The 25134-nt window shown below is 48.6% G+C and overlaps 2 protein-coding genes across 3 annotated transcripts in view; both read right to left on the bottom strand.

Moving 5' to 3' along the window:
- Nucleotides 1-19434, bottom strand: part of raver2 (ribonucleoprotein, PTB-binding 2) — a 46631-nt gene extending 27197 nt beyond the window's left edge. Inside the window, exons 1-3 of one of the 2 annotated variants that reach the window (XM_035414507.1) lie at nt 18957-19434; nt 13153-13219; nt 6512-6981 (exon numbers count right to left, since the gene is read on the bottom strand). In XM_035414507.1, coding sequence (XP_035270398.1) covers nt 6512-6981; nt 13153-13219; nt 18957-19205 — 786 coding nt within the window. In that variant the 5' untranslated portion in view covers nt 19206-19434. The remainder of the gene's footprint in view (nt 1-6511; nt 6982-13152; nt 13220-18956) is intronic. The other variant, XM_035414506.1, reaches the window with a different exon arrangement.
- Nucleotides 19435-22836: 3402 nt separating this feature from the next.
- cachd1 (cache domain containing 1) overlaps nt 22837-25134 on the bottom strand; it is a 68656-nt gene continuing 66358 nt past the window's right edge. The window contains exon 27 of the mRNA XM_035415892.1: nt 22837-25077. Within this exon, the coding sequence (XP_035271783.1) occupies nt 24836-25077 (242 nt within the window). The 3' untranslated portion in view covers nt 22837-24835. The remainder of the gene's footprint in view (nt 25078-25134) is intronic.

Here is a 25134-nt window from a genome sequence, read left to right as displayed (position 1 = left end):
TGAGGCATCGCTTGCGGATACCGCAGCAACGATACTATCCTCTTCCTTGTTTATAGTTAGTTCATTTACGGTTGAAATGCTCGTCTGGCAAATATCTATTGGTCAATGTAGCGAAAATGGACGAAAGCAACAGCAATAGTGAGATGGTTGCTGTAGCAGCAGTACTGCTAATAAAAGCAAGGCTTAGTAAAAGCCGAACATCCAGTACTTGGAGGCGGCCGTGTGTGCCTCGGCACCTGGTACGCAGAGCGTACGAGCAGCTGCGCAAAGATCCAGATTTACCGTCGTTTCCTAAATTCACCAGTCATTTGCCTGAGCAGTATGATCACCGAAGAGCTGGAGTCACCATTGACTTGGGACGAGGCTACTTAATCTGGATAATTTAAGTAGCTAATCTGGGTGCTCCTTACTCAATTAGCACAGTGAATTTGAAAAAAAATGTACGTTCTCACTAGTGCAAGCACCACTACTCCCCACGTGCATCTCTCACCAATTCCCCCCCTCCCCCCCCTTTGCATCGACACCACCGCCCACTAATAAAAATTTTCTGTGGGAAACAATGTTTATGTGCATGTGGGTTCGCATGTGTGCGTTTGCATGCGTGTGCTCACATGAGTATGTGCATTTGTGTGTGCGTGTGTCTTTGCATGTGTGTGCGTGTGTGTGTATGTGTGGACGCCTGTGTTTGTGTATGTTTGCATGTGTGTGTGCACTCATGTGTTTGCATGTGCATGTGTGTATTTGTATGTGTCTTTGCATGTGTGTGTGTGTGTTTGCATGTGTGTTTGTATATGCATGTGTATGTGCATGCTTGAAGGTGCATGCGTATGTGTGTGTGCATGTGTTTGCATGTGTACGGGCGTGTTTTTATGTGCATGCGTTTGTGTGTGTGTTTGTATGCGTGTGCGCGTGTGTGTATGTGTGTGTGCATGTGCATGTTTTTGTGTATTTGTTCTTCAGGCACTTAGGAAGTGCACAATTGGACCGCCTCCCTCAGGCTGGCAGACCTCCGTGTGTGATGGATGGATCTGCATGCAGAAGACAGACAGACAGACAGACAGGCAGATAGACAGGCAGGCAGGCAGGCAGGCAGCTCGGCGCGGTTCTGTGTGGGAGTATGAAGAGCCCTTAAAAGCAGTGGAGAGCATGACTAACAGCACCGCGCTCATCAGAGACGGGGCCTGAAGCTGCCTCGCACCGACATGTTAACTCCAAAGCGATCAATACCGCTACCGCATCTCACCATGAACCGCCCAGCTGTCCTCCTACGGTAAGCCCGCACCAGAAAGCTCTCTACAGCGACTGACTGATAAACATTCTCATCCTGTCTTCTTCCAGCCAGAGAGATTTCAGCCCCTTTCGGCCAATGGGGAAGCGCAGACAAGCGCGGAGTTCTCTGGAGGAGAGAGAGAACAGAAAGCGAACCGGCTCCAGGCCAGCCCCACTGCCTCCAGCACACGCTGACTCAGGAACGATGTCGCCGGTGTTTACGGCGCTCACGCTCGGCGGAGGCTCGCCCGCGCAGACGGACGGTCAGGCACCGTCGGGCGGACGCATCGCAGGGAAAGACACCGGCCCCCTGCACATGAGCCCGTCATGCAGCACAGTGGTAGAATGATGGAACCCAATTCATTAAGTCCTGCTTATGGCCCTCTGCAGCAGCAAGCAGCATCATTAGACACTCCTGAGCGATCACAGTGGAAGCTGCCATTAGATTATTTTCTACTCAGTTGTTCTGCCTGTTATCTTCCCGTTTGTCCCGATCCCCCCCCAACTCCCCAGTGCTCTGAGGAGTCTTTGTAAGTGACAGGCAGTGACAGTTCCCATCACCTCAGACGCAGAGAGATGCCAAGCCACAGGACGCCCTTTGACCTCAGAGAGCGGGAAGGGCCCCTCTGTTTGAGACACACGCCCCTTTGGGACACGACTGTGGCAGACGACCGCGTCATCAGAACAGGCCGTCCAGCGCAGCAGATTTAGGGCAGCGTGCCGAAACCTGGCAGGGGGGGTTGGGGGGGGGGGGGGTGGGTTGGTGGTGAGGGCAGGGGGGCGGAGCGGCCATCCTGCCAGAAGGGCAGTGTCAGGAGGCCCGGACGACACCCTGCTACTCACAACCACTTCTGTTCTGCATCTCGCGCATGTAACGTTCTTAAAATATTTTAGCGGTGCAAAAAAAAAACATGAATTCCTTCCAACACCCTAAAAAGCATACCACCCGCAGATAAAAATACTACAATGTAAAAAAATATCACAATAAATAAACACATCACCGAACTGCTATAAGCTTAGACATGTACTTAGGTATGTAAATAATGATTCAATATAGAAACAATTAAGGATTTGCATAATTGAAACACAAACTGGTTAATTACCATTAAAAGTGGACTTGAGGCTCTGTTTCCATAGGGTCTAGCTTTAATGCCTTGATGCAGTTTACAGCACCAATGAACATCTTTATATATGGTCTCTTGGAATATTTTTTAAATTTTAAATGTGGAAAGAAAATCATTTTTTGTTTTAATTAATTAACTTCTATCGAAGAGAAACAGAATCTGAAAACAGCCGCAGGTGCTGTCCGGTCTATTACTAATGGTGTCCATTAAGAGCCCAGGTGTCAAACTGCAGTCCCAGAGGGCAGCAGTGCCTGCGGGTTTTCTGGATGTTCTCGCCACCAGTGATTCATTTAAGTCACTGACTGGCTAAATAATTCACACACCTTGTTCCCAGCGCCTTAATTGGCAGCAGATTGAAAGGAAACCAAAAAAACCCGCAGACACTGCGGCCCCCTGAGACTGCAGTTTGACACCGCCGATTTAGAGTATGACACCAGCACGTGTTTATCTGTAGTTCCGGCCTTTAGAACACTGTTGTCAGGTAAATTGGAAATTATTCATGCATTAGACAATCCAAGTCGCAATTCAGCGCAGAAACGTTACTGAAATTTTACGTTAGGTGTCAATAATGACAGGCTGCTCAGTTCTCTTCGTAAACAGTCTTTTTTGTGGAGCGGGGGTGTAATGCTATACACGGTCCAAGAAAGATATTGCCATAAGCAAACAGCTCAAGCTCAAAGTAAGATCGACCACTTTCATCAATAATACTTATCACAGTTCTGTGCATTTCTTAGACTAAAACCAGAATATAAAATTTAAAAGGTTCCAAAATTGCCTTTAATTTTAATTCTAGAATTTTCTGATGAGCAGGGACTTGTGGGTCTCACGCTGCACAGAGAGGTCCTGCACTGACGCACAGCCCGCTGAACATTAAATTGATGCTATGCAGTACCCTACAAGCCTAATTTCACTATTTAAAGGACAACAGAGGGGGAAAAATGCATGTTTCACTGCACTCCTTTCACCCAAACATGGAAATGGCAACATAGTAATGGAAAACGTAGTGTAGCTAGATAACTATCCGCATCAGTAAGGCAATGGCAACCAAGTGCACTTTTTTATTAAATGTGTTGAGTGCTGATCCATAGAGAGCCAAACACCTCACCATTAATTACAATGATAGTCCTGTTTCAAATTGTTTTTTCATAATTGCCATGCTTTCCAATTTAAGTCCAATCAATTAGCAACAGATCCATTCAATTCTGAATGCATCATTTACTTGATCATTAATCCGTAGTGTTAAAAGAAGAGCAGTCAAGGAACTAAGTTAGAGCCTCTGCTTTAGAACAAATTGAAAACAGTAATGGAATGACTCCTGCTTTCCATCAGCCAGCTGACATTAAACCGTTCTGTCACTATGACAGCTGTTGTCACAGTAACGCAGTGTTTTCACTGACCAGACTTGTTTATCTGTCCAAAGCCATGACCGCTCAGAGCCATTAAAATTTTCCGAAAAGGCCGTTTACATTTGATGTAGCCTATTTACATACGTACATTGAACTAGAATACGAGGTCAAGCGGCCGTCGGGCTGCTGGCATATCCCAGATGGTAATACTGCACGCGAAAACCGCGACGACATTTTCGAGATGTGTATTTGTGCGCGAGCGAAAAACATATGGACACTGAAGGAGGTCGTAATTGTTATGCTGCTAGTCTAGACAATTTTGCGTGTACACCTGTCTGCTGTTTTCGCTTTATTGGTTAGTGCTGTCAAGCTGAAATTTCGCTAAATGAAACGCAATTCGTGTGCCAGCGTAGTTAAGTGTCTATTGTTCAATTTAGCGTCCCAGGCTGCGCGAGTGTCGAGTCCCTCTCACCGGTCTCCAGCTTCAGAGTTTCAGCAGCGTGCGCACACAGAACAGCCGATTCAATCTGCCCTACACATACAGCATGTGAACGACACTACTTATTATGGGTGTACTCGCAAAGTTGAGGAAGCACTTACGATACGATTTATGAGGCCGTATGACAATTATACAACAGCTTACCTGGACATTTTTGGCTGTACTGCAACAGCGGGGCCAGCCCTATAAACGCGAATGTCTGTGACTGAGTGATGAAGTTACAACATTGGTCGGCCGAGTTTTCGCACACCCATACACGGTCCAGCCATATGCTAGATTTGACCTGGTCTTGTTAATTGACAGTCAGGCAGAGTCACAAAATACGCAGATATCCCTGTGCCCCACGTTAGCTCACAGGAAGCGCTTGCTTTTGAATATGAAGCAAAAACCTACGAGTGTTCCATTCCATGTCATGACATACAATAACTTCCAGTTCAAACAACAGTTAGCGCGGTTGACCTGGAAACCGCCCCCGGCCCAGGTATCCATGGACATAATGTAAAATGGGCAAATAAAACAAAAAACAACCAAAAAAAAACATTTACCCTCAAGATTAGCTATAACAAGGCTAACGTAAACAAAACATAAGTCAAAGTCTGTTAAGCATGGAATTTGTAACTGTGTTTTGAGTAACCATTTAAAACTTTGAGCTCGCTTGTTTTTAGGTGACCTTACATGCATTTGCCCATAAACCATGCTTAACGTGTGCATATTAAAACCATTAGAACACCTTTCAACTAATCATGATTCATTATTTATCCAAAGTCTGTTAAAGGTTGTTACGACCTTGACAAAATGCTACATCAAACATACAAATTCAGTCAAGTGGAGGCTGACTTTGCTTATCTAACAATATAAGTATACCAGCTGCCAATCACAGCAGCTTATCTGTCTGCCAACAATTCTGCCTCTCAGCAAAAGGGAAGTGGACCACAACCAGGAGTTCAAACGAAATTAGGAGATTATGATACTCAGCACGACAGTCAAACATTCTAATGGTAGCTTTAACTTTCTAGAGGCAGCACCTCCCCTTTACACCGTAAGAGCAGAAATTCTGCCAAAGCTAAGAAAACTTCAAAACAAAGAAAATGCAGGAGAGTCACTGAGGTGGTACAGTTTGACACGGAGCGAAGCGTGCGTCAGTGCGTATGATGCGTAGAGCCTTAAAGCGCCCAAGGCCCTGGGGCTTGTCTGATGGAGTGCAGTCTCAGAGGCACTAGGGGGAGAGGTCAGGCTCGCCAGAGCGCGGAAACACAAGACATGCTGACGGCGGGGGGGGGGGCTGTGTGACACAAAAAAAACCCTGGCTTATGCAACGCAGACGCCCGCTGTGGAGAATCCAGACTGAACGCAGCGAGCGAGCGCACCGGAACCATGAGAGGGGAAAAACATGTTGATTTAGTGGCCTTCACACTCCACAATTCAGTGGCAATGATTCTGCTCGGTTGCCATTGGTTACTCAACTTCTCAAACTCCAGACTTTCCCCCCCCCCCACAAAGGACGTGCTTCAAACACTCGCAGGTGACTCATTCAGCGTGTTAAACGTTTCTGAAACCCACTGCGTCGGCAGCCTCTTTGCACAAAACAAGGGGCATTCCCTGTTGCATTTCTGAGAGGGTAATCGAGGACTAACCTTGCGAACCCTTTCTCCGTCTCCTTGCCACTTACACGCTCGTAAGACTTTCAGGGGTCCCCGATTATGGAGAATTGCTCACTGATAGGAATGACTCAACGCTGGCGTTCCGTAGCCATGGGAACAGGAAAAGGGGACTCGGACGTTTTGACAGGTACTTGAACTGGGCGCTCGGTGCTGAAGAGAGCAGTCTCAGACACGAAACACCGCCGCGCCGACTGCACAAACTTTCCCCACAGGAATTCACAGCCTGGGGGTCAGAGTCGGCAATCTGTTCCAACCGAGCCCGCTTCCCTCTCCCGCAAAGCATCATGGGAGGTTTTATCGATCCCTGTCCTCTCTGCCGGCAAACGCGCTGGAAATAATGCGCGGAGGAAAGACGAGAGGCTGGGAGCGCCGGCTCCGGGCTGGCGGCGCCGCGACCGACCCGTGCGCCTCGCATTTACCGCCAGCGGAGGGATCGGCCGATACCCGCCCCGCGCCGCGAACGCCGCTTGACCCTGGCGCCCCCCCCTACTGGGGGCCCGGGAACTGAAGGGGAAGCACGTTTTCTCATGTGGTGGGAAAACCGCTCAAAACTGAGCACCCCCCCCCACCCCCCCACCCCCCCCCGACTGGCTGCGGGGCTCTGGGACTCACCTGGCAGAAGACAGGCTTGTACCTGCTGGAGAAAATGTGTGCAAGTTGGTCGGTGTCGCAGAAGTCCAGGGGAAGCTTGTCGACACAAAGGCACTTGGAGTGGAGGTGTTCGGCGGTCAGCTGGTTGACGTCGGTCCACTGCACCATGAGGGCGCGGTCGCCCTGCGGCTTGCCCAGCAGTTCCGTGCGGGCCCGGGAGGCCGAGTCCTTCTTCATGTACTCCACGAAGCCGTAGCCCTTGGAGTGGCCCGTCAGCTCGCTGTACACCAGGAAGCAGCGCTCGATGTTGCCGTAGGCGCGCACCAGCTCCTCGAACTGGGCCCCGGTGAAGGTGTGGGCCAGGTTGGTGACGCACAGCAGCGAGTCGGTGGGCTGCAGCTGCACCGTGATCTCCCGGCCGCGGATGGAGGTCTGGTGGAAGGAGCGGATGGCGTCCTGGGCCTGGTCTCCATTCAGCAGCGTCACGAAGGCTGCAAGAGAGGGACATTACCTCACCAACGCCGCAGTCAACGTGCTAACGCTAATGCTAACGCCGACAAAACCATGCTGTCCCTTTCACTTAAAAAAAAAAAATGCTCAAAGAAACCCAAACAACCATAATGCTTTTTCCTCATTTAATAAATGAAGGGACATGGTAGATGCTTGCCCTACGCTTCAAGTGTGAAATGATACAGAGGTTAATAGGTGTTCTCCATTACACAAATAATCACACAACCAACAGCAGGCCAGGCTAATAGCTCCACATTACCTGACAGAAAACTCCTCCTTTCAGCTCATAATGACGCTCCTTCAGTTCTGCTTTCAGTGCACATTTTTAACAACACACCATATATTTGAGGACTAAACTCAGATACAATTTTACAAACTCATTCTCTTTTATTAGCAGTCCCTCTAAAGGCTGGGCTTTTTGTCCTGAAACATTTCCTGTGTTGAGAACTTGCATCCTAAATCAAAACAGGATTAAAGTGGGTATGTCATAAATACTTGGGGGGGTGGGAGGTTCAAGAAATGATTTATACTAAGAAATGAAAGCCCTTTTGAAGCAATCACATTTAGCCATTATGTCATTGGTCTCTGCTGCTGACTTGGGCAAGACATTAATGCAGAAATATCAAAATCTTTCAACATTATTATAGCCAAGACTTTCAATACTTCCCAATTTCATAGCTGATACTACGGCTGATACTAGCTTCGATACTTCATACCCCATAAGTACGCTCCACAGAAAAAACAATTAAGCAGTAGTCAGTATACAAGCAGTAATGTATTCGGTCACTGATAATCTGTTCAGGCAGAAACAAAGAGAAAAGTATTAGCCTTGTGTACGTTCTGCCTCTTTAATGAAGATTCTCTGCCCCCGTTTCTCTGCCCAACACACTGCACCACAGACAGTTCTTCCACACTCTCTAATGCTTTCTGAAGATTAAATTAATTACACTTTCTTTTGTCAAAGACAAAAAGGCTCTTAGAAAGCTTACACAATAATCTTATAATTCAAAGCTGCTAGACCGGTGACAGGTTGAAGAATATGTATATTTCAATACATGGATGTCCTTTAATTACAGACGTTGCCACAGGATGTGTTGTTCAGTTTTACAGAAGAGTATGCGGAGAGGAAAGAAACAATTCTGTGGAGAACTTCCAAAAGCCTACAATTCTCCTGTCATGTTACTTCTGAAAGAGATAATTAAAAAGAGAGGATAACAGCAACTAATGGAGAGGCTTATGAAATCACAGGAACAAACAGGCCGTTTACAACCTCTGACATTCAGGGATACTTCAGAGTACACAATGTCGAGTGCTCCACTAATACCATCTTCATTCAAGTATTTTCACAGATATTTCTCTGATTCCCAGCACTGTGGATGCTGGTTAGCAGTGAGGCGGCTAAGGCTCCAGAGGCACTGAAAAGCCTAGGCTGCACTCCGCAACCTCAAACCACACAAACGAGTCCCTACCCGCTGACTTACAGCATGTCGCTCAGCACAACAAACACACAGGCTGGAGCTCTCCGCCTGCAGCCAGCGAGGCCTCTCTCCCCACCGCCGCCTGGGGAAAACTGCTCAGACATAATGAACAGGGTGGACCGCTCCCCCGGGGGCCACACACACACGCACACACACACACACACACACATGCGCGCGCACACACACACACACACACACACACACACGTACACGCACACACGCACACACGCACACACACACACACACACGCGCACACACACGCGCACACACACATGTACACACACACACACACACACACACACACACACGTACACACACACACACACACACACACGCACACGCACACGCACACACACATGTACACACACACACACACACACACACATGCGCACGCACACACACACACACACACACATGTACACACACACATGTACACACACACATGTACACACACACACACACACACACACACACATGCGCACGCACACACACACACACAGGTGTACCGCAGGCAGGTTTCCCGTCAGAGCCGCCCATAACGGAGCGGCTCCAGGGCTCTCCAGCCGGCTCGGCCGCGCCCTTTGTCTCCGAGCGCGCGCTCTCAGCCCCCTCTGCGTTTCAGCCTCCCACGCTCGCCATCACATCAATTAGTGATGATCTTCTGCTGCTCTTCAGCGTCAGTCATCCAGCGTAAGTGGCAGACGCGGAGCGGCCGGCTCCCACGCAGCGCTGGAAAGAGCGCCGCTGCTGCGTCGAGTGGACGACCAGGACCCGGGAACGCTAATGCACACCCCCCCCAAACACACACAGCCGCCCACCTCCCCAGCACCGTCAGCGATCAGATCAGCGCAGAAACACAAGCTCCCTGCTTCCATGCCCCTCTCACGACAGCTGCGTCCAAACGGTGGAAACCCAACCCCGCTGGACACCGATGCCCCCTCGGCTTAAAATATACAGCAGCGGCCCATCGGGGGGGGAGGGGGGGCACAGGGGTTTTGCCACCTTTTTTTTCCTTTGCGTGTTCAGCTTTATTCAGACAGGTGGAAAGCCGAACGGGTAACAGACAGAGCAGGGATCAGAGCTGAGAAGGTGGCATGGCCTGGGATCAAACCCCCCACCCGTAGGGGGGCTCAGGAGTCGGCTGCCCTACGCCTCGCCGCTCAATTGCCGTTTTAAACCTCCTCCTCCGAGCTTCGCATCAGGGCTGACACCGGTGAGGAGGGCGGCTGGTGATATGGCGGTATTGCGGTATGGCAGCCAAGCGGTCCGCGGCTTAGTGGGGTGTGACGGCCACGCCGTGCCGCACCGTATGCGGCGTCTGATAAGGGAGGCGGGGTGTGGCCACACCGCACATGAGCAGAAGCCATGACGGAGAGCTCCTTCCAAACGCAACCCTCCCTCAGAGCTTCATGGCCATTCCAACTCTCGCCATCAAAGCTGAACAAAAGCCGAAGCCATCCAACCAGTGGTGGCTGTATTAATGATTAATTACTTAAACAGAACTAATGCTAATTAACAGTTTCACAACTTAAAAGACCTCCAACAATGCAGATATTTTTGTGTAAAGAAAACTGTGAGGACAACACACAACTTTGTCTAACCCTGAGTAAGGCAGTGATGCTGGCACTGACAGCATTATTAAATACAGACAGGAACTGTTAATAAGCAGGCCAGTGACCGTGCACGGGAACTAAAACACTGGCGTGAAATAACAGCAGGGACCATGTAAAACGGTTTGATGCTTTACCAAAGAACGCATTCGCTTAGTGTGAGACGGAGCAAAAACGTTCAGGCCGAGGATGAATCCCGCCGACGCACCGTGTCCGCGTGACAGGCAGTGGGGGGGGAGTGCAGGCAGTGGGGGGGGTGAACCAATCACCAGCCTGGTCCGTATCCCGCGGTTACGAGCTGCGGGGTTAAGGTCCTCCGCCCTCACAGCCCGGGCTGATCTGAGCCAGCAGGGTGCCGGCGGATCTCAGGAGCAATTAGGAGCCGAGCCGTGACGGGAGCTCTTCAGTTCGACCGGGCTAACCTGGTCCCGGCCCTCGTGCTCCGTTTGGGGCTGGGCTACGAAGCGGGGCAAAGTGGACCCCACGACCACCCCCCCCCCCCAGTTCGGCCGGGCGGGGCCCCGGTGTCGTCGTTACTGGACGCAGCGCTTCAAACAAGCCCCCTATTGTCCGCGGGCGTTCCCATGCCGGCCTCTCCCATTGTCACGTCCCGCCGGGTCCGGGGCGCCGCGCATACCTTTCCGAATTCCATTCGGGGGTCCACAGTGGGAACCGGGCCAGGGGCCGGGGCGGGGGCAGGGGCAGGGGCAGGGGCAGGGGCTCTCCCCCTCCCCTCCCCCCCGGGCGTGAAACCCACGCGGCGGAAAACCGCGAACGAGGACCGGGGAACGAGCGTACCCGTGCCGGACCGCCCGCCCCCCGAGCGCCGGTGTGCTGAGCGCAGCGCTGTCGGAGGGTAAACTCTGCACAGGGGACGGAGGATGAATACTCCTCATTACCCGCGGAGACAGGGCTGGGAGCCGGCTCCGCTCTTATTAATTGGAGGAAAGGCAGACCAGAGCAGGAGAGGCCCCCAGAGCTGTGGGCTTCAATTCAGCCGAGGTGCATAAACCAGCGTTAGCCAGCAATGAGTAAAGCCTTTCTGGCGTTTAATGGCCCCCCTCCATATCAACGCTTTGCTTTATTGCGTTCTTTAAAGCACGACTGCAGGCCATCCCCAAGGTGCCTTTAGAGCCGTGCCGCTGCCCGCTGGTCACAACGCCACCTCAGCTGTTCCTGTGGAAACAGACCTCTCCAGCTGCCCCATCTTCTGCACATCATCCTGCCCTGGATGTACTGCTAGTGCAGCGGTTACCAGCCCTGTTCCTGGAGACCTAGCGTCCCGTAGGGTTCCACTCCAACCCAAACAAAGCACACCTTATTCAGCAGCTAGAGATCTTGTTGTGCCACACTAGGGTTGAAATGAAAACCTTCACGATGGTAGGTCTCCTCTCCGACGACCCCCCATTTCACACTAATCAGACGGCCATGCGTTTGACGTGGGAGAGACCCCCCACCTCGGCTCTAACACGCAGACAGATAAAACGCTCGGAATTCAATTTACAGGGAGCGGAGCGCTGCGTGTGCGTCGGCCAGTTCAGACAGCGCGACGGATTCACACGCGTAACGGCAGATTCGTTCCCCTTTTCAGCTGCAGGCTTAGAGGCTTTAGCACAACGGGCCGTCAGCTTAGCCTGTGGCTAATGCAGCGACCCCGCCATGTCCGAGGCCAGACCCTGCGAGCGAGTGGAAACATCTCCGAACCCCCATCCCCCCACCCCGGCCCCCTCCAGCCCGCAGCCCCCCCGCCCCCCCCCCCCGAACAGAGGAGAGCCTCAGACGCTACACAGACCAGAGGAATTCACCGGGCCGAGTATCAATAACGTCCCGTTGGTGGCGTGCCCGTTGCCGGACAGACTCCGAGGTTCCTGCCCGAAATGGCTCGCTGGCGTGCGGCGGTGGGGAAGGGTTCCCGGCACTCGCGGGCCGCTCGCCCCCCCCGCACCGCGACACCGGAGCCCCCCCCGGTCAGAAGGCGACAAGCCGGGAGGGTTAGGCCGTGAGCTCACGGGCTGGCATTCGACACCGCGCGCGACTAATGACAGCCGGGAGGAATCCCCGCCGCGCCGCGGCAGCCCGGGCTCCGGAGCAGCGTAAAGACGGGCACCGCCAACCTAACCAGGGTTAGCGTCGCCGCGCGCGCGCTCCAAAGCTCGCCCAAACGCGCCGTCCGATAGGTAGCCCGGCTCCCCGCTCGCCGGCGAGGGAGCCGACAGAGGGGTGAAGAACAGCGGATACTTCCGAAAACGGAGGGAAGGTGAGAAACAGACGACCGCGCTGAAACACGTCTTTCAGACCCGGAGCGAGAATCCCACGTCTAACTATCTCACAGTGCAAAGCAATTTCGTGGATTACCGAATCCGAACCCAAAATTGCACATCCCAGTAAGTAGAGTTCAGCCACCAATCCCTCTGCTGGATAAATGACAATGTCTAACAATTTAGATATGAAAGGCTTCCCAGACTCAGCACATCCTGCTCTGAGTACCTTTGAAGTTACTCCGTTTAAATTACACTTGACACAAATGGTTCGGTACCTCATTTCAGAAGACAAAAATTACTTCGGTGACATTAAGTTGGCAACTACCTTCTCACAATTTTACAAGTCTAAGGGAAATTGATACATAATGAAAAAGTAGAATATAGCTTCGAGCTTGGTTTGATGTGAGAAAGTCGGCGAGGGTTCCTGAGTGCTAAGAGCAGAAGAATTTCAAGCGCTGCCAAAGTTCACAACTACATTCATCATCCCAACATAACTACAAAGACGTTCTCAAGCTTACTCAACATAATGTAGCTTGGTACTCTGCTCTAGAAAACAGAGTTCCCACTCAACACATCTTCCATGAAGATCCCGTTTTCTATTGAAAACAATTAACCTTGGTGGTGCCCCTGGCATCAAGGGCTCTAATAATTAAAACTGTTTTGCTGACAGATCTTTTAAAAACTGCTGCATTCCAGGAGTTTAACTAAAGCCAAATGTATTCAAAGGCTAAGCCCCTATCACAGAGACGCCATTTTTAGCTCGCTACTCTACATGCCGCATAAATTATTGAAGAGGTTATTACCTGTTCCTTTGTTTCTGTCCACATAACAGTACTTCAGTTCATATTCTCTCAAGATGTCATGGACCTCCTGTCAGAGAAAGAGAAGAAAGGTGTACAGTTAAGTGCATATCTTTTTCTCTGTTTGACACAAAGGGAGTGAAAATTTGTCCTGGAAATATCTTCAAATAAGAAAAGGGAGTAATGAACAAAGCAGTTTTATTTGGTTCTTACAGTAATCTAGCCTTTAATAAAGTTCGTAATGGTGTCCCATTTCAACACCTGGCTGATAAGAATCCTGAGTAGCATGTGAAGGGATTGATGGGCAGGCTATGCAATCCCAGGGGTGAGGGAAGGAAAAAAGGTTTCATGTTAAAATCAATTACATTTCCTGTCTAAAGCACCTTTCACGTAAGGAGACTCACAGACCTTTCCAGTAAAGCACCTCGTCCCATAACAACAGCATGAGAGCAGCTCAAAAAAACATGGAAAAGTTAAATGAGGTAAAAAGCAGAAAGAAAAAAGTACAGTAAAAAAAACAGTATCTTGGGGGGAAAATGATAAAGTTAGGTTTTAAGATGTTGTGTCAAACGACATGGCCATTTTGCATTTCAATGCGCATTTCGCGGATTCTTGACATCCAAGACAATAATCTCAGAAATTCAACCTGGCCGTGGACTTGCCCCGTTGTGAAAAAGCACATCTCGCATCGTGAGGGTCCTTGTGAAAAGTGGGTGAACCTTTATCTTGCGTGTGATACTGACAGCACACGGGCTCTGTGAACCAAGCCTGGCCCCGAATCAGGCCGGACAGAGAAGCTGCCCTTCACAGGGGCACGGTGCACCAGAGGAGGAGCAGGGTGAAGATGCGCATCGACCTCCGGGGCACTTTCACGGGCACTCGGAAACACACAGGGGAGGCGGGGAGAGAGAGAGGGCTGCTAGGAGAGAGAGAGGACTGCTGGGAGAGAGAAGGGGGGCTTCTGGGAGAGAGAGAGGGCTGCTGGGAGAACAACAGGGCTGCTGGGACAGAGAGAGAGGGCTGCTGGGAGAGGCACAGCGTATTCATCGCTCTGATCCGAGTTCGCCTTCCTCCAGCACACAGCCACATCCAGAGGAGCCGTCTACTTCTAACCAAGCACAAACTCCCGCTCTCCTGACCCTGCTCCCGCCCCAAAAGGTCGGCCCAGAATCATGTTTACTCAGAGTCAGAACAAAGCGCAGTCCTACAGAAAACAACAGCAAACCAAATCCCTTCTGGCCGTTCCACCGCTCTCCGGATCTCTTCTAGCCCAGGATTTTTTCAGCGTTCTCGTTTGCGCCTGCTGGAGAGCGGAACGCAGCGCGCGGCGTCTGCTCGCTTCTGAGAGCCCAGCCGAGGCGGAGCCCAGCACCGCGTCCAGCCAAAAAGCGAAAGCCGCCCGCGTACGCTTGCTCTTCTGTGCGCGCGTCGTGCAAACGCACAGGCCTCATTCTGAACTGCACGGGTGAGCACACACGCATACCCTCACACGCACACACGCACACGCGCACGCACACACGCACACGCACACCCTCACACGCACACACGCGCACGCGCACACACACACACCCGTAAACACACAAAACACCGAGCGGCCGCATAATCTAATGTGCAGTCGCCGCTCGATCCAGGAAGTGGCGATATTTGAGCAAAGTGACACGATCTCAGTGCAGCACTTAGTGCAACAGCTCAAACTGCTGTAGCACACCCCCGCCAAAAAGCACCCAACCAAGAGGACAGGCTACAGTGTCATCTGCTGCAACTGGCATCACAGCGGGCCTCTGTTCCTTTAAGAGAATCCGCAACCTTTCCCCATTTGATTACTCAAACAATGCAGGGAGGAGAGCTGTCTGTCTCAATCTGTGATAAAGGGGAGATATTCAATAGAGAGCATTTTCAATGCTGCCCTAATGCAGTTTCTCCCGGGGAGAATAATGGCTCTCAAATTAGCAGGAAACCCCGACCTAGGCGCTCTGACACTGGCGTAAGGTCGAAGACATCAGGGCTCGTTCGTCTTTTTTTTCCTGTTGATTTACACACAAACGTCGTAAAACTTTAAATCGGCCCAGAAATGACTATGGCGGTGAACATCTGGGGAAATGTGGATTCCGTGTCTTTGCAGATGCATCCGCTCCATTCGTCTATTAGGCCTCTATTTGAGAAGCCCTCGGTCATCCCAGCCTAATTGCACGTTTGCAGAAGGCAGCATGACAGAGTTTCGATTTGACCTGCAGTGCAAGCCAGCCCCGGAAAGTCACACGGCGCCCGGCGGAGTCTCACCCAGCGGGCGCGGTGGCAGCGCTCACAGTGCCCTCGGCGGCCCCGGCGGCCTGTCCCCGGCTCACCCCGCACAGGTAATGGCCTAGGAGGGGGGCTCGCCGGAGTATGACAGGGAACACGACGAGGAGCAATGTCGTTCGGCACGGGGTGACCCGTGGCGCCCACGTAACAAAAGGGGGCCGGGAGACGCCGCTGTCCCGACCTCGCCGGGCGCGGGCAGAGCTGAGTTAGCGCCCGTCTCGTTATTCCCCCGGCCTGCTGGAACGCGGATGCAGGGGTACGGCTAAGCGGGCGCAGACAGAGAGGTTCCTCCTGCAGCAGCGCGCTTCCGCAGCGGAAGCAGAGCTTTCACATTCATACAGGAACAGGGCTGGGGGAAACGGACTCTCTGAACAGAAAGGATAGCGGTAGCTCGTTTAAGCGACTGCGTTCTGATTCTCTCCACGCTAGCTCAGGCACAGGACCCTCGGCCTTGCTCAATCTTCGCCAAAGTAAAATATCTCAAAACATCACCGCGCCAGAAAACTCCCTCACAAACAGCCTCGGGTAATGCGCTCCTGCTACTGCTGACCATCTGACAGTATGCATACAGGATGCATCCATAGAGTACCATACCACCCCCAGTAATTGTTCCACTGCAGCAGCAAGATCAGGCTAATGCATATTTATGTGCCATCTTGCCATGTTTACGGGCGATGGGGTTTAGAAACTATGGGCTGGTTCCCTCGAGCAAGTACTTGGGAAACTAAGAAAAACTAAAATAAAGACACGCAGAAAGGAAGGCACGGAATACAATGCAAAAAAGAAAAACACGCTCTTGGATGTTTTCTTGATGGTAACCAGCCCTGCCAGTTTGATTCCTGCAGGCTACGCCCCGGTTTTTCCATCTACATCAGACCTGGGGGTAATTTGCACATAAAAATAACAATAAAAAAGGCATCGATAAAAGGAGCAGGGTTTGAGTGCGGGGCACCAGACGGGGCCGAGCTGTTGGGGGAGAGAGACAGATTCAAGAACATCTGCTGTTGACACACGGCGATGACTGCGTCCTGGGAACGGGGGGGGGGGGGGGGGGGGGGGGGGGCGCGCGTTTCGACTCCCGCCAGGCGGTCAGCGCGAATGAAGCCGCGGCCGCTCACCCGCGAACACGCGCGCACCTCCGCGTTGCGTCCCACCTGCAGCTCGGAACACCTGCTGCCGAACGGGCTGAGTAATTCAGAGGCTCTTCGGCAGGAAGCTCCGCCCGGCCGTCCTCCGACAGAGCATCCATCACCCATCTTATTACCGCCCGGCCGCTCGAACGGTCGCCCTCGTCCTGAAGCGAGGCACAGCGAGAGCGGCACGTTCGGAATGAAGCGCTAAGCGGCTGTGGTACGAGAACTGTCAGGTGCGGAAACACAGGGTGAAATTTCAGTTTGGACATCGGAGGGGTTGAAATGCATAGACCCTGAGAATTGCAACCTGTAGGGGGGGGGGTCTGGGGAATTCTAAGGGGGAAATACTTCAGACTACTGATCAGGATATCACAATCACAATGTGAAATCCCCATCTTTATTAGCCTATATACATTCATTTTTGTCATCATCATGCTATATAATGGGGGGGGGGGGTCACTTAACCGATTTAGTAATATAGGCGGGGTATGGAGGTTGTGTACCCCCATCCCCCCATAAATATTGCCCTTGACGGAAACACAGGGGCAAATAGAGTATGCAGGTCAGCAGGGTCCACAACTACCACCTCTTTAGGGATTTATTAGAAAAGTCACAGTGCAGTAAAAATGTGAGATGCTGTTCGTCGTATGCAAACCCACATGCACCAAATTCTCTTCTGTGAATCAGCAAGAAAAATACAAACCAAGATGCAGTGCGCAGTAACAGTTTCTTTTCTTTTTTTCATGTTAGATAAAGACAGAAAGGGTGTTAAAATTCTGTTCTGTAAAATTCTGTGGGGTCAAACCACACACCATCCTCCCTTTTAGACAAAAAGCACTGTGAATATAGCAGACATCTTACAGATAGCAAAATCACGTATTTGCAGAATGGCAGTGCGCCACATAAAAACCACATATATCCACCATTAAAAAACCTTATTTTTTGTTCCACAATATCCATTCTGGAAACTGCTGTGAAATTATGGCAGACACACACATTCACCTCATATTCACCTGACTAAATGGCAATTTGTAATACAGCCTTCAGCTACATACACATGCTCCACTAGCAAATGCCTTTGCCTAAGAAACATTATAGCCTGGAGCAACCTCACAATAGAGGTTAGGTCCTGGAGGTGAAACGCAATTATTCATGCACCAAAAACTAGGTGACATTTCAAGTCTACGTAATGACATTTGAACACGGACATCTTGAAACGAATGACTTTTAAAAATTAACCAGTCTAATAGAGCAGAGTTAATAAAAGCCTAGCAAACTAGCATCCTCTCATGCACGGAAAGTAATCAGCTTCAAGAGTCTCAAAACGACATTTAACACAAGCTGCGTATACCTACCAATTTAAATTAATTATAATGTACGTTATGCTCCGGAAAGCCTTCCGATTCACTAAGCGGCTCGTTCAACACAGCACGCGCTAACATGTGTTTGTAGGCTACTTGTATTTAACTACCTGTCTGTCTATCTAGCTAACTACATTCTAAGTTCGACACATGCAGCTTAAATATTAAAACGTACGTTGGTAACATTTCCTCTAGCAAGTGTCGAATAGCGTTTCACCCAGTAGTTCGAGAAGGCTGCATCATATACAATGTCACTTGTACTCATCGCCGACACCCTGTTGTGTCACTAAATTAATGGAGGTCATTCAAGTTTCCATGGCAAAGAAGTGAGTGAGACACAGTGCGAACATAAGTTTGGGATACTAAAGAAGATGAGGTAGGCTAATCCACACACCATGATAAAAGTACTGGCCGTACAAATTCCATAAACAATGAGCCATTGTACGGGTTACCTCGCTCTTAGTTAATATTTCGGACATATTGATTAGATTAGGTTAGTTACGTTGTGGGAATTATTAACTACGCCCCAAGGCCAGCTAACGATACAATTCGCTACAGCGGTTGAGATACTTTTTTAAAATCAGATGATCATATTGTAACAGAAACAGTTCCTTTAACCGTGCGGAATGGCCCGTGGGAGTGGGAATAATTCGTTATCTTTCCAGGAATTGTGTGCGCCCTCCTACATTGAGGTTGCTTTCTTTTCTGCGCATTCCCCTGATGCTCGCAATAGCTTCGCTTGCTTGCAAACAATTGTAGCACGGCTTTCAACCACCAAAAAGTACCAGGGTCTTCCATATGATTCTGTAACACTCTCACTCGGTACCTGTATTTTCGCGTGACGGCAAACTGCAAAAAAGTGTGTCAAAGTAGGCTAATGCTAAACATACGCGTATCCATCTTTTGCAATAAAAATATAATTACTAAATATTTGGGGGGGAAAGTTTAACAACACTACCAAATGGAACGATGCTACGTTGCACTTCATCAGAAAATGAACAAATCACGTTACCTGGTTGGTTATATCTTGTGGCAGGTTCTTAATGAGGATTTTCCTCCTGTTGCTCAGCTCCCTACGAGTTTTTTCCAGCCTCCTTTCGATTTCCTCCGGCTCCAAATCAGACAAGACTCGAAGACAAGGCCCATCGGATGTTGTGTCCTCATCCTGTCGGCTCTCGGGGCTGTCAGAATCCTGGAAAGGTGTATTTTCCTGGTTTAGAGCGTGTACGCTCGGCGGCTGGATGGAGGAAGCTGCCGCCATTTTGATAAGCTCTGTAGCGAGTGAATGGAAGCAGTAGGTGGGCGTCTGTATTGCCGTTGCTCCATCGACACTAGAGCAGACGAAAAGGTAACTACCACCAACCACATACCGTACTCTTGGCGACCCCCACCGTTTGGTATACGAACAGTAGCCTAAGAAGTGGAAACAATGTTAAAAAAATAAAATAAAATTAACGCCAGCCCGTGGACGTTAGACATTTAGACTTTTGTGACTGATTTTTCGAAAAGTACATTCACATACATATTCAGCTTAAAAGTAAAATGATGAAAAATGTACAACTTATCCTATGCTATGTACTTAACACTTCAATACAAAACAGTGCTGCCTGCAAGGATAGCTACGGATATTGACATTATGTAGGCCTATTGTGAAGATGCTGAAATATTTCCACAAAACTGAGGACCAATTGAAACTGAAAATACGATTTGGATAGGCCTACATATGAATTTGTAATATAGCCAAAAATGCAGGAAAGGAATGAATGACAGGTTTATCAAAAGTCAGTAAGGCCGTCTCCCGTGGGTGTACAGCGAGCGATTCGAGCTAAACAGTAGCTGAATGAGAGCTTCTGGTAACCCAAACCCAAAACCAAACCCAAAACCAAACCCCAAACCAAAACCCTACATATCCAAGCCCAGGCCTACACGTTGGATTTCTGCACGCTGCAACCGACCTGCAATACTATGATTGTGGTAGCCTACAGTCGGGAGAAAAAAACTTGAAATAGGCTTACAATCAAACAGGTAGCTGCGGTGGCACGTTGTTAAAATGGTTAGGAATTTAGTATTAAGGTAGGTCGTCAACGCATTCAGAGCAGAAAATGGGAAACACTAGGCCTATTAACAGTATACAGACACCTTATTTGGATATTAGAATTCCTTTATTTGGGCTAATCATGAAAAGGTAGTTATTCAGTTATGATCAGTTTTTTTAAACGGCATTCACAATATGACAGCATTGCATCTGCCTGCCCCCCTACCCATATACCAAAAATGAAAAAAAGCAATGAAATTCAACAATGGAATTCTGCAGTAAAAATAAAATGGCCTTGGGTGCTGCTGAAACTGTTTTGATGTGTCTGTCCAGACAGCCTATAAATATGCTGTAGTCAATATCATCATGTGCTTCTACAAATAAATTGGGTTCTACATAAGAAACAACCAAGTGAGCCTAAATGGAATAGGACAAAAAGAGAGACTACGACATGGCTGATAATAAAAACCTTTAGAAAAGTGTAATAGAAATGAGCACTCTCAGCCAAAAGAATGCCACCAATAAATGCATGATTCAGAAAACTACTGAGTGGGAGTCGGAGAAAAAAAGAGGAAATTTCAATACACAAAACTACCGTGTGGGTGTTGGTGAGTGGCAGAGCAGGCTAATTGAACACCTGGGATGTATATGTTTATGTAAGGAAGCTGTGGGAACCTTGAACCCTTGCCTGCGAGGTAACGTAAGTGGGCGTGTGGGAGGCTGGAGGGGGGCCTCTCGTGGAATCCGTGGATCACAAACGAGTATGATTTATTCATTTATTCCTTCATTTGGCAATTATATCATTTCACACTCTGCGTTTTTACCGATTATCCGGTACCCGCGTCAGACCGTAAACACGGAAGGAGGAGAATATGACAGAGCGGGGTTTCAGGATACGTGCGCGTTTGCTCACAGCGAAAGTCTCCGCTTTCCCTCGGACGAGCAGGCCTCACAGTGCGCACGGTACGCCCCGAGGAAACTTGGACACCGAACGTGTTCCGATTCTGAGCAGCTCTTTGGCAGGGGCGAGGATTTCGAGATCACATTTCCCTGATGACTGCCTGCTTCAGAATAGCTGCTCCACTTCTTGCCAGCATGCCAGCATTCATCACAGAAAGTTTTCCTATTGCCTGCCTCTTAGATCTCTAGGATAACGCGTAAGACATATGCAAAGACTGCTGTCCATAAATAATAGCAGGTTTGACTACCTGACAGTGATTAAGGCTTCTAAGAACATAAATCATGTATGGCTATTTCCAGCATTTAGTTGCGAAACATGCTTTTAAGGAAATGTATATAAAAGCAAATAAAAGTTCCTTGTCTTTGATATACGATTACAATACTGTCCATACTTTTTGTTTCTTTTCTTTCTGAATTGTATGTTTCATTGTATGTATGTACCATTTATTGTAAAGCGTCTTTGAGACCATGACAAGCGCTATATAAAATAAATGTATTATTATTATTGTTATTCATACTACCCTTTTAAACTGTTATGTAATCCTCTGTTGGTGTACCTCATCCAGAATTCTCTAGGTTGAGATGCACACGTTTCCATGAAAAACTCCAGTGCACATGCTCACTCTTTATAAAATGTAATCCAGTACACAACTCTTTGAAAGCAGAATTCACAATATTTCCATTAGTCTTCCAAACCAGCAGTGCACCTATGGCAGCCTACTTGTGGGAATATGCCCTGCCTGGACCATGTCTGCTCCTCCTTCCTACTCTTGCCTCCATCCTGTGATACAGTATTAGTATTGTTTTCACTATTCCCATTTCCCCTGACTCAATTAACCTTTACACCCCAGACCATAACAGCTAATGGCTGCGTTATGCATTACATTAAAACACTACAGTTGTAAATTACTTGTCATGTAAAACCACTGCCACCAGAGAAAGATCAACAATTCTTCATATCATTTCAATCCTCCTGAATATAAAACGTTTTTGGTTCCAGCTGGATTTGCAACAGGAGACTGTTTTACAGCCATTTGCAGATTATCCCATGCTGTTTTCTCACACACATTCAGCATCTGTGAACCAACAGAGGCAATTTTAATTAAGGACCATTTAGCATGCAAGCGATACTAAAACTCAAATATTTATTCCCCGTGAAATACCTCCAAAGAGAAATACATTTCCTATGTACTGTAGTACCAAGGTTTTTCTTCTGTAATTATTATTTATTTGGATACATCCGCATGCCCCTGGTGCTTATTGGGAAGACAATATGCCCTAATTAAAAGAGCAGTACAGTACTCTTGTGTGCTACAACTAGCAGCGTTACTTCATTAATAAGGATGGTACTCCATGACAGCACAACAGCTTGTGCCTGTCGTTTGACAGTAAGACAATTTAAAGGCATACATTAATTTGTTATATATTAAGGATATAAGTACAGCTGGGACAAAGTGAAGAAAACTCACCCATAAACCAATCTTCTGTAACCTCTCTTAACTTACACCTGAAAACAGCCATTTTGTGGCACAATGTTAACTCATTTCTCAGTTGAAGTTGTGATGTCCATCTGCAGGAAGTACTGGACGTACTGTAATTTATTAGAAATATAGGTATACATGACATCTGCCAAGTATATAAAAAATTCCACACAAAAAGGCCAGGTTATATGCAGTACAGTAGATTTTAACATATTCCCATGGAAATCCCATTTTATGGCCTCTAGTGCAACCCTTGACATTAGAACCTTTTTCACAGCAGGCCAATGGTCAGCCACAGAGTTAAAGGGGGACTCCATCTAGAGGAAGGATACTTAAGTCCCACCGATGCACATTTTAGAAAATACAGCAGGAAGCCTGAAAGAGGCCCGAGGACACATTCAAAGACAAGGATCTAGTAAAGTATGGAAGTGGACCTTTTATTACATTCATGTTGCAATAAATCTCCATTATTTTCTTTATATATTACATAGGGAAAAGAGGAATGATATACAGAAATTGAAGCTCCTTCAGTACATTAATGAAATTCATAGTGTTCAGTATACACAAGATTACACTTGTTTACAACAGTAAATACTGTTAATGTTCTCCATCAACATGGCAGTACTCTCAAAGATGGTAATACCAGAGGCGAGTAACAGGATGCTACAAGACTGAAATAATAGTGAAATTCTTCTCTGTTCACCTATAACAGAAATATTCAATTTACAAGAGGGATTTTATAAAAACACATTTATAATGTCATGAATTCCAGGAATCTGGATAAAATTGTCTTCCTGGACTAAAACCGTGATATTAGAGGACACATTTTTCCAACAGTCAAATATTTTATTAACTGTTTATAACCTTATTGAGGGGAAAATGAGATCACCAAAGTCAATCTATCATAAATTCCAATATGGACATAAAGTATCAGTAAGCTAGTCTTGTCCAATACCATGAACAGTACAATTTTTTTAAAGTTCAAAACAACCCAGAGTAAACTGAAGATTATCAAGAACACACAACCTATACACTTTACACAGGAAAAAAACAAGGTTTTTTCTAATGGAGTGTAAAACACATGTATAGCTATTTGTTATTTAAAAAACATTCATAGACATTATATTGTTGGGATCAGACAACTCGGAGAACACCAGATTAGTCCACTTCTAAACTAAATGAATACAATTGTTTTCTCTGATTTTGCCGAAGTAACCAATCAAAACATAAAACGTTCATCTGGGGAAGAGGGACTGTTCTGACAGTCCCTTCTCGTCAACAGTGCACTGGGCCGATGTTTAAACACAAAAGCAATTCATATCGAGAATCACACTTAAAAACGAAACCAATGAAGTGGTGCCTTCACCGGAGACAGAGTGCGTCTGTGCGTCCCTTTTAATTCACCTGGATCCGGCTCGCTCACAGAACACATCCCGAGGCGTGTGCTGAACGCAGGGGTTCAGTGGCACAAGCCCGGAAGCTTTAAGTCAGCTTCCAAACAAACTGAGCCCACTCAACACTGATGTTTTCCGCCAGGAGACACACAGTCACAGACGCGAGAAAGGCGGCGGCGTTCCTGATGGAGGAGTCAGCCTGGGCCTGAGAGGGGATGACATTCGCTCTGAGCCTGACACGGCCCCTGGCTCTGAAGACCGCAAATTTGGCCCGGCGCAGAGATGCGCCCTCCGGGTCTAAGGCTTTGACATCCTTTTGCGTTAAAAAAAAAAAAAAATCTTTAAAAGAAAGTTGTGATTCTTGCAGTCTTGGAGTAACCAGTTTCAAGCATTTTTAGCTTAACAATTTCGATTGCATCATCTTCGGTTCATGTTCGTCGCTCTCGTATGTTATGTAAAACCGTTTAAAATGGAGTCATTCCCCCCCCCAATACAAATAAAGGTGCCGCATGTCCATTTCCCACCTGCTGCAGTCACAATTTAAAGGGCGTGTTCAAACAGGAGGAGTCAATAGGACATGAGCCCTCAGCTCAGATTCACCTACTGAATTTGTTCATTTCAGTTCCAGTTAAATAAATAGTAGAAAAATAATCCTTTTGTTAAAAACAAATCTGAGATGCACTGTTTACATTTCGTAAGGAATCCACCCCCCAACCACCAAACAGGCGCTGTTTCTCTCACTCTTCCTGCTGCACAGTTCACACTTCCCATTTCCGCCAGCGTTGTCCTGTAAAGGTCACGTGAGTCCCTCAGAGGAAATCTCCAGCGGGGCTGAATAGCTGGGGTCCGCTTTGTTCCTCCTCGCCCAGTCCATCCCTTCCTCTCACCTCCAGCAGGTTGAGTGGGATCAAACGTCTCTTCTGGGATGGGATTTGAGTGCAGCTCACGCAGCAGCTGTTTGCGGGGGTGCGGTGGGGGGCTGGTAGCGGAAGGGGGGGGAGGGGCGGAAGGGATGTGCCAATCAGCACTCCGCATCAACGCTGTGCACGGTGACGGCGGCCTGCAGGTGGTGGGCGTGGTGCAGCGGGTGGTGGTGCGGGTGTCGGTACGGGTGGAACTTGTGGCTGAGCAGGGCGGCGGTCTGAGGGGGCGTGTCCAGATCCATGTCCTCGTCGTGGTTACCCACGTCCACGCCTGCCGACAGGGGATCGTTGTTGCAGGGCGGGTTCTCACTGTCCTCCTGGGGACTCATGGTGCTGTAACCTGAACATGGACACAAACACAGACACAGTCATGTAGGACTCACTACAATTCTAAAAC

This window comes from Anguilla anguilla, chromosome 4 (genome assembly GCF_013347855.1).
Source record: "Anguilla anguilla isolate fAngAng1 chromosome 4, fAngAng1.pri, whole genome shotgun sequence".
NCBI lineage: Eukaryota > Metazoa > Chordata > Actinopteri > Anguilliformes > Anguillidae > Anguilla > Anguilla anguilla.
The sequence above is the reverse complement of the archived record's forward strand: the minus strand, read 5'-3'. Positions and strand labels throughout refer to the sequence as shown.